At 41.9% G+C, this 9,767-nt stretch overlaps 1 protein-coding gene across 5 annotated transcripts in view; it reads left to right on the top strand.

Moving 5' to 3' along the window:
- RNFT2 (ring finger protein, transmembrane 2) overlaps nt 1-9,767 on the top strand; it is an 81,035-nt gene that overhangs the window by 1,137 nt on the left and 70,131 nt on the right. Inside the window, exons 1-3 of one of the 5 annotated variants that reach the window (XM_074296830.1) lie at nt 89-380; nt 820-894; nt 2,779-2,979. In XM_074296830.1, the coding sequence (XP_074152931.1) occupies nt 2,956-2,979 (24 nt within the window). In that variant the 5' untranslated portion in view covers nt 89-380; nt 820-894; nt 2,779-2,955. Of the gene's footprint in view, nt 1-88; nt 381-414; nt 679-819; nt 895-2,778; nt 2,980-9,767 lie in introns of those variants that run through there. The other 4 variants (XM_074296849.1, XM_074296820.1, XM_074296840.1 and 1 more) reach the window with 4 other exon arrangements.

Below are 9,767 nucleotides of genomic sequence, written 5' to 3'. Positions count from 1 at the left end.
GCCGCCCCCTCGGCCCCGACCCGCGCTCGCCCAGAGCAAAGCCCAAACCAGAGCCGGAGCGGCTCCTTCTGCCTTCCACCCTCCCCTCCGCCCCAGCAACCCAGCTCCAACAGAGCTCGCCAGCTATTGGGCGTCGCGGTCGCCGTTCGATCGAATTTCGACCTTTCTATTGGCTGGTGCTGCGATAGAAGGCGGGCGTTCGATTGCGGGTGTCAGGAGCTGGCTTTGAGTCGGTCCTAGAGCCCCCGGCTCAAGCCAATCTCCGGCCCGGGGGAGGGATGGACCAGGGCGTTAGGAGGAAAAAGTCGGAAGTCACGTGGAGTCCTTGCGGCCCAGTTGATTGGCTTGGCAGGACATGAATGATGCAGCTGTGATTGCAGGTAAAGAAAGAACCCCGGTTTTTTATTTCCTCGGATGCGGCTCTAGCCCTTCCCCCACCCCATCTCCTCCCCCATCTCCACCCCGCCCCGGGAGCCGGCCGAGGTCTGTGCGTGCCCGGATTGCAGGGAGAGAACCCTGGGCACCTGCAGCTGAAAATGCAACCTGGCTGCACGCCCACGCCGCAGCACTGGCAAGAGATGCTTGATACGTGCATGCCCTGAAATGCAGTGATGCAAAGACCCGCGGGGACGCATTAAAACGTTGCATGGGCCGGAGGCCACGGGGCTGCCTTTCTGGGTACCCAGGGCGATTCCAAGGGACTGGGGGAGGGGGTGGGACAAACTAGATCGGATTCAGACCTAAGAAAATGAGACGGGCGAAAAGAGAGAATTCCCAAATGAGACCTTTTTTTTTTTTTTTTTTTTTTTCATTCTACAGAAATTGAGGTGCTTATTTGCATTCTGCGACTGCGCTTTAGGGGGTCTGACCTGTTGAAAAGAGCCTTGTAAAAGGGTGTGTTAACGGAATGGTGACTGCCAGTCTATTGTCCAGCATTTAGCACAATAAATGTTCATTGACTGACCCTCTAGACGAGTACTTCCTTCATTTAAGAAGATTTGGAATTAGAGATTCCAGGGCCAGTTTAGATCTGAATGGCAAATTCTGGGCAATCTCATTCCGCATGGGGGGGGGGTGCCAGCCTTGAATGGCTTCTGCTGTTGCTGAGTTGAGGGTGGCAGGTTTGGGGAGGGCTGCATCCCCCCTCCCCCTACAGCTTCTCCATTCTTCCCATGTAAAGCTCCCCCAGTTTGTCACCAACACGTTTCTAAGATGGTTGATGCAGCACGTGGGAGCTCGAAACAAAGCATCCTCTTTCTAAAAAGATGAGGCTTCAGAGGAAACTTGAGAGAAGAAATTCTCCACTGGGGAGCTCCCTACACCACATAAATCGCAATAAAGGCAGAGTTTTAGGTCTGACCGGGGTCCTCCGGGACCATGAACCTGCACACACATCCTCATGTTAAGGGGACAAAACAGGGACCCAAAAAAGCTCACAGGACTGGTTTAATTTTTTTTAAATCTATCTTATCAATATTCTTTTATTGGGGGGATCATAGTATAGAAACTGTTTAATTTACTCAAAATCAAAGGATTACCCACTTGGAATTGGAAAAGTCAATTGTGTCATTTTGCAATTGAGAACCACACCTAAGTTTGGCTGAGGCTTCACAGGCAATTCTAATCCCGGCCTTCTGACACCACATCTAACCTGCTTTCCCTGGTACCAAATTTTAAAGCCCTACTAACAACAATAAGCATTTTTAAAGTGCCTACTGTGTGCCAGGAAGAACTCACTGATCTGGTCTCCAGGGTAGATAATTTCTTCCTTCCCATCACTTTGTGGACTTATGGGGTGAGGATGGAGAGAGATAGGACATATACAATAATAACTCACTTATTATAATTATATAATATGATTATAATTATAATAACTAACAAAAATACACTTGTTCAGAGAAGTTCTGTGGGAAGCCGAATTTGAGGGAAAGGTGGATCATTTCTAGTTTAAAATAGCAGCCAATGTTTTTGTAGCGTCTATTATGAACAAGGCATTATGCAAATATCTCCTTTGAGTCTCAAATAATCCTGACAGGTAGGTGTATGATTAAGCCCATTTTACAGGTGAGGAAACTGGTTAAGTGACTTGCCCACAGTCACCTGCTAGTGAATATCTGAATCTGGATTTGAACTTAAGTCTTCCTAGCATTCTTTCCACTGCAGCACCTGGCTGCCCCTAAAGGAATAGCGGAAGTCTACTTGGAGGAAGACATTAAACTTGGGCCTTAGAGGATGTATGGGTAGGATTTCAGCAAATGAAGATGAGAGGTGAATAAAAGCATGGCAGGCTTAGGGATATTTGAGTAAAGACTTAGAAGAAAGAACAAACATTAAATAATTGTGGCAGACTGGAATCAGAGGAGAAGAGTCTGAAAGTTGGACAGTACATTTGGGCTAGGGGAGGATACTAACCAGATTGTAGAGAGCCTTGAATGCCAGGCAAAGCAATTTGAAATGTATCTAGTAGGGAGCCACTGAAAAGTTCGAGTACAAAAGTTATGGGATCGCAGGGGAATGATTTGTTTGACAATAATGGACGACAAGGAGAGTCTAGAGATGGGATGACCATTTTGAAGACCATTTCAATAGGCTGGGAGTGTGATCAAGGAAAATAAAGAGGAAGGGGAGTTGTGGACCTGACAGATACTTCTAAGAAGAATATGGGAAAGAGGGAAAAGCAGAATCAACTGCTTGGGTGTCTAGGAGAGCATGAGCCATCTCAGCAGGGGTCTGGCTGGGCCTTTCAAAGGTCTTTGTGTTTCTTTTTGTGTCCTATAGCTCACCTGACCAGCGAGTGTCTACAGAGAAGAAAAAAAGGAGGAAGGGAAAGTCTGCTCTTGCTGGGGTCTACCGGTCCTCCCTGTCACCATTCCCGCAACTTTGTCTCCAGGGGTGAACACCCCACTGGTCCTGAATGCCACCTACAGGTCCCACCGTCATGGGGCTCTAAAATCCATGTGGCTAACTACTCTGAACCAGGTGAGGGGTGTGTGTGTGTGTGTGTGTGTGTGTGTGTGTGTGTGTGTGTGTGTGTGTGTTCATGATAGAATCACAGAGTTAGACCTGAGTCACAGTTTGGAATCTGAAATATCAGAATTGGGAGGGACCTTAGAACACAGAATGTCAAAACCGAGAGGGGCCTTATAACACAGAATGTCAAGACTGAGAGGGGCCTTAGAACACAGAATGTCAAGACTGAGAGGGGCCTTAGAACACAGAATGTCAAAACTGAGAGGGGTCTTAGAACAGAATATCAGAGTTGAGAGGGACGTCATTAACCTAGAATGTCAAAGCTAAAAGGGACTTTAAAACAGGAAATGTCAAAGCTGGGAAGGCTAAGAACCTATATTATCCAAGCTAAAATTAGGCCTTAGAACAGATGATGTCAGAGCTAAGAGAGGCCTAAGAACCTAGAATGTCCAAGCTAAAAAAGGGACCTTAAAACAGAGCATGTCAGAATTGGGAGGAATCTTAGAATTTAGAATGTCAGAGTTCAGAGGGAGTTATAAACTGCTATGTGAAAGCTAAAAGAGACCTTAGAACAGAGAACGTCAAGGCTGGGAAGAGCCTTGGAATAGGAAATATCATAGCTGGGAGGGCCTTAGAACAGAGAATGTCAAGGCTGGGAAGGGCCTTAGAATAGAGAATATCACAGTTGGGCAGTTTATATTCTAAAAAAATGTTTCCCTAACAACACTCTAGGGAGTCAGAAAGGGCATCCCCATTTTGCTCAGAGAGAGGAAACAACTTGCCCATAGTCACAGAAGAAGCCCAGTTAAAACTCTTAGTTGGCCCATTGCTTCCAGTTGTATTCTTCAGAACGGTTGAAGGAGCTGGAGACATTCGACCTGAAGAAAAAGGAAAATCAGAGAAACATGATCTTTGTCTTCCAGTATCTCAAGGGCTGGTATGGGAAAAATAGTTCAGATTTGTTTTGCTTGGCTCCAGGAACAATGTGTGGAAGTCTCAGGGAGGTATATTTAGCTTTGTAAGCGAAAACTTCCTCCTAATAGGGGCTGTCCAAAAGCAGAATGAGTTTCCCAAGAGAGAGTGAGTTCCCTGTCATTGGAAGTCTTCAGGCTGGAAGAACAAGCCCCCCCTAGAGGATGCCATAGAAAGGGTTCCACAGGCTTTAGGGATGGGGTGCAGATGACCTCCAAGATCCTGTAATTCTTGGGTATTTTCTCTTTTGTAACCAGTTTGAGCAACAGTGATCAAACAGGAAATGTGGGGCTGGGGAGCTAAGGAAAACCTGTGTTTCCTGTTGAGGAAATTGAGGCAAAGATTTGGGGAGGGTAATTGAGTAAGGAAAAAAACCAGGATTTGAACCCAGCTTCTCTAATTCCAAATCGGTCAGTAACCTAGTGTGTAATAAATGTCAATTGTGTGCCCAGCCCTGTGCTGGGACTATAAAGGAAGACTAAAATGGCCTCTGATCTCAGGAGCTCCCAAACCTAATGGGGGAGACAACATGAAAACTACTAGGTATAAAGAAGAAATAATTAGGGGACATCTCTGGGAAGCCCTAAGATCCAGGAGGACTAGGAAAGATTTCTTGGAGAATGTGGGATTGCAGCTGGGACCAAAAGGAAGTCAGGGAAGCCGGGAGGGAGAGATGGGGAAGGAGAATATTTCAGTCAAGGGGGGGGTGTTACCCAGTGAAAATGCCCCGAGTCAGAAGACAGAATATTCAGTGTGAGGAACAGCAAGGAGGACAATGCCACTGGACCACAAAGAACAGGGAAGGGAGTAAGGTATAAGGACACTGGAAAGGTAGGAAGGGCCCCAGTTACTAAGGACTTTTAATATACAGAGGGTTTTATATTTCATCCTGAAGATGATAAGATAGCTCTTGAGTTTACTGAATAGTGGAATAATAAATATGATATGCAAGTTTAAAAAAATCAGTATAACAGTTGAATGGAAGATTAACTGCAGCAGGGAGAGACTGGAGGCAGACAGACCTACCAACAAGGATGTTACAGTAATCCAGGCCTGAGGTCATGAAGGTTTCTACCCTAGTGAGGGTAGAAGAGAAAAGGAAGTATAGCTGAGTGACTGAGAAAAGAAAGGTTTTGGCAGCTGATTGGAGGGGGCAGGGGTGAGAGAAAATGAGTTGGGAATGATGACTGGGTAATGAGTCGGTGATTAGAGGATGATGGAACCTTTGACAGTGACAGAGAAATTAGGGAGAAGGAAGGGTTTGGGCATAAGGTAAAATGTTCAATTTTGGGCATGTGTTTAGGATGTCTACATGCAGTTCATATATCTGTTGTTATATAGGATACTCAGAGGTTCACGATGTCTAACAGACCATCACCAATTTGGATCTAGAGGTTAAAAGAAAAGTTAGCGCTACATGAGTAGATGGGAGAATCATCTGCCTAGAGATGATAATTAAAACTGTGGCAACAAATGAGATCACCAAGTGATCAAAGGTCAAAGAAAGGGGGTTCAGGGTGGATTCTTGGGGGATCTTCACATTTAGTAGCTACGAGATAGATGAAGATCCAACAAAGGAGAAAGAGAAGGAGCTGTCAGATAAGTAGGAGAAAAACCAGGAGAGAGTGATCCAAAAACCTAGAAGACAATATCTAGGAGAAGAGGGTGAAGAGCATCAAGGAGAAGAATATGATCAATTGTGTAAAAGGCTGCAGAGAGGTCAGGGAGAATGAGCCTTGAGAAAGGGTCATTGGATTTGGGAATTAAGAGATCATTAGTAACTCTGGAAAGAGAAGTTTCAGTTGAAGAATGAGGTGGGAAGTAAAAGTATTGTAGATGGTTTCCCCAAGGGATTTAGCAACAAAGGGCAGAAGACATAGAGAATGATTGCTATTGGGGACCAATGGGTCAAGTGAAGGTTTTTGGAGGATGGGAGAAAAATGGGCGTGCTTGTAGGTAGTAGGAAAGCAGCCAATAGACAAGGAGAGATTGTAAATAAATGAGAGAAGGGAGATAAGAGAGGACAGATTGTGGAAGGAGATGGGATGGAACAGGATCACTTGAGCAGGCTGAGGGATTAGTCTTGATAAGGAATAAGGCTACCAATCATGTATGACGGGTGAAGAAGAGTCTGGCAAAAGGCACCTGAGGGATTTCATAATATAAAGTTGTGGTGACCCCAGTTAAGATGGGTTTTTTTTTTTTTTTTTTTTTTTGGTTTGTTTTTGTTTTTGTTTTTGTTTTTGTTTTTGTTTTTTTGACATTCTCCAGTTTTGTTCAGCTGCATAAGAATAGGAGTGAGGGCAGTGGGAGGTGAGAAGGATCCAGAGCTAAAGCTAGGCAGGGCACCATTGGTGATATGATAAAGGGGTAAGAGACTTTAGAGAAGAACACGGTATGGAATTGAACAGGCTCACCAAGGACTCAAGTCAAGGAAGGGAGGAGAGTGTAGCCAGTATTGGAATGATGACCTTGAGAAAGAATTATGGGGTTGAGGCTAGCAGAAGACAAAGGGATAAAAGGTAAAGAATGGAAAGAAGAAGGAGCTCTTAGTCAATGGTCTCCAATTTTTTTTTCAATAAAATATGATGCAGAACGTGGGGAAGGGAGAATCAGAGGAAGTTTGAGGACTAAAAGTTTGGAAGAGCTGCTGTGGAGAGTGGGCTAGTGAGTTGATAAGAGATATAGTAGGATTGTCCAGTAGCACTGAGGACCCCGATAAGATTTTATAACATAAATTTGTAGTGATCCCAGTTAAGATGTTTTTGACTTTTTCTGGTTTTGTTTAGCAGCACATGAATGGCAGTGAGGGTAGTGGGTGATGGGAGGGATCCAAAGCTAAAGCTAGAAAGGACACCATTGGGGATATGATAAAGAGGTACAGGACTCTAGAGAAGAAGACAGTACAGAATTGAACAGATTCATCAAGGGGTCAAGATAGAGAAGGGAGGAGAGTGTAGCCAGTAGGAGGGTGATGACCCTGAAAAAGAATTGAGGATTTGGAGATCATAATGAGGATGAAGAACAAGGCAAAAGCAGAGGGAGCGGCTGCTGGCCAACAGCACATGCGACAGACTTGTCTTAGCATGTCTTCACAGCTGTTTACTTTGGAACGAAGAAAGAACTCGAGCCTCTCTTTGGGGAAACTTGTATTCTATTAGGAAAGACAATAATAATCCTTTAGGAGGTAGTGTGGTACAGTGGGAAAACCATTAGCTCAGGAATCAGAGGACCAGACTCCAAAAGCTAGATCTGTCTTGTGCTACTAGTATATGGAAAGGTCACTCTGTGCCTCAGTTTCCTCATCTATTTTTTTTAAAAGGTAATATTTGTAAAGTGTTTTTGCAAACTTTTAACTAATTAGTAAATACTAGCTATTATTGAAGGTAGCTAGGTGGTATAATAGAAAGTACCATGGCTGGAGTAAGGAAGACTCATTTTCCTGAATTCAAATCTGGCCTCTAATATTTACTAGCTGTATAAGCCTGGGCAAGTCACTTAATCCTGCTTGCCTCAGTTCCTCATCTGTGAAATGAGCTGGAGAAGGAAATGGTAAAATTCTTCAATATCTTTGCTCCCCCAAATCTCAAGTAGGGTCACTAAGAGTCTGACATAAATGAACACAATAAAACAACAACAACAAGCTATTATAATGAAATATATATGATTATAACACTATGATCATTATAAATATATTATATATTTTATATATAATATAATAAATATAATTTTATATTTTATATATTTTATATAATATATTATATTATATATTACATTATATTATATATTATATATATTTATATATATTTTATATATATTATATTTTGCTATTTTATTTTATTATATATTTTATATTATGTATAATATAACATTATATCATATAATAATATGATTATAATTATATAATATACAATATATTATAATATATTTAGTTATATATCATTAGTAATAGTAATAAATGTTAATTAAAAGTTTGCAAAGAAATTTGTCTATATTATAGTATATGAATATATATTTTATAATATAGTATGCCAAACTATATGATATAGTATATTTTATATGATTAGTATATAATATAACAGTGATATGTTACATCTATGATATAAACATAACTTCCAGTGCTAACTAATCTAGCTCCTCATTTTATTATTAAAAAATTTGCATTAAGAATTATATAATACAGATTTTTCTATTTAACATGCTATACATCATATTTGATATAAATATGCAACTTTCTATACTATGTGTAATCAGCTTTTACTAGTTATTACTAAAATGAGGAAGGCAGACTAGATGACTCTTAAAGTATCTTCCAGCTCTAGAGCTATGATCATATGAATAAAAATAATTGACTTTTTGGAGTATGGCACTTTAAAGGTTTAATCCACCTCATCTGCATTATTCCTTTGAGACTTGCAAATACCACTGAGGTTCTCTGAGACTCAATTTACTCATCTGCAAAGTGGGGGTAAAAATGTTGTAAATTTTTAAAAATAATTTTTAAAAATTCTACCCATTCTACAGTTACAGGGTTATAGATGTAAAAGATGGAAGAGGTGTTGGAAACCATCAAACCCAGCTCTTGCATTTTAGATCAGGAAATTGAAGTCGGGAGAGATGAAGTCATTTGCCATACACTTCCGTGTCAGGGTGGATTTTGAACCCAGCTTTTTGTGCCTCTGAGACTTGGACACATTCTATCCACGACCACTCCATTATACTTCTGGTTAGACAATCAATGAGCATGTGATCAGAATTTGCTGTGATACAAATTAATCAGCTTGTCAACAAGGACTATTAATCACCTTGGATGTGCCAGGAGCTGTGCTAGGGACTCGAGATACAAAGTTAAAACAGAAAACAGCCACTACCTTCAAAGAGTTATATTCTGTGAAGGAAAACCAGGTGTACATGTAAATAAATACAAAATAGCAACAAATATTTTGGGATGGAGTCACTGGCAGCTGGGAAGGCCTCATGTAGGGGATCATATTTCGTCTGAGCTTGAAAGAAAGTTCAGGATTGTAAGAGCAGGAGGCAGGGGAAGGGAGAGCATTCTTGGCATAGGAGCAACTGGGGCGAAGCACAGAATGTCCTGGGCAAAGCCACAGCAAGTGGTCCTTTCTGGAATCCAGAAAGGAGCGTAATGCATAACAAGTCTGGAAAAGTTAAACTGAAGCCAGGCTTTACAGAGCAAGCCGAGCAACTTTCTTTTTATTCTGTAGGTAATAGGGAGCCATAGAGCTATTTGAGCAGGAGAGGTACAGGGTCCAAACTGTGCTATAGGAATATCACTTTGGCAATTGTGGGAATGCTGGATGATGGAACCAGTTTCTAAGAGTTCTAATTTCTCCTCTGACCCTGTGAATACCTAGAGACAATTAATAGGGATGCTCTAAAGGAGCAAGAGTAAAAAGATTCAAGCCTATGTGCATTAAACATCTACTATGTTTAAGACTTGAGGAATGATTCAATCCAACTGAAAGTTTCTAAGTTACTTATTGTGCTCCCTTCTCAAGAAGTGAGCAATCTAAAAGCCAGCCATTTCTGCAAGAATTTATTTTATTCAGAGCCCATTCTTTGGTAAGACTCCTGCCAGATTAATTTTACCTTGTTGAAATTTGCGCCCATTGTTCCTTGTTGTATTCTCTGGGGCCAAGCAGAGCAAAGTTAAGCCCTTTTCCACAGGACAGCCCTTCCAGTGCTTGAAGACAGCTATCTTATCCTCCATCCCAAGTCTTTTCCAAGGCACTCATTCCAACTCCTTCAACCTAGACTCATTTTAAATGGACTCAAGGCTCTCTACCAAGGTTCTGTCCTCCCCT

Source organism: Sminthopsis crassicaudata, chromosome 1 (genome assembly GCF_048593235.1).
Source record: "Sminthopsis crassicaudata isolate SCR6 chromosome 1, ASM4859323v1, whole genome shotgun sequence".
In the NCBI taxonomy this organism is placed as follows: domain Eukaryota; kingdom Metazoa; phylum Chordata; class Mammalia; order Dasyuromorphia; family Dasyuridae; genus Sminthopsis; species Sminthopsis crassicaudata.
Note: the sequence above shows the minus strand (reverse complement) of the source record. Positions and strands in the feature narration are given on the sequence as shown.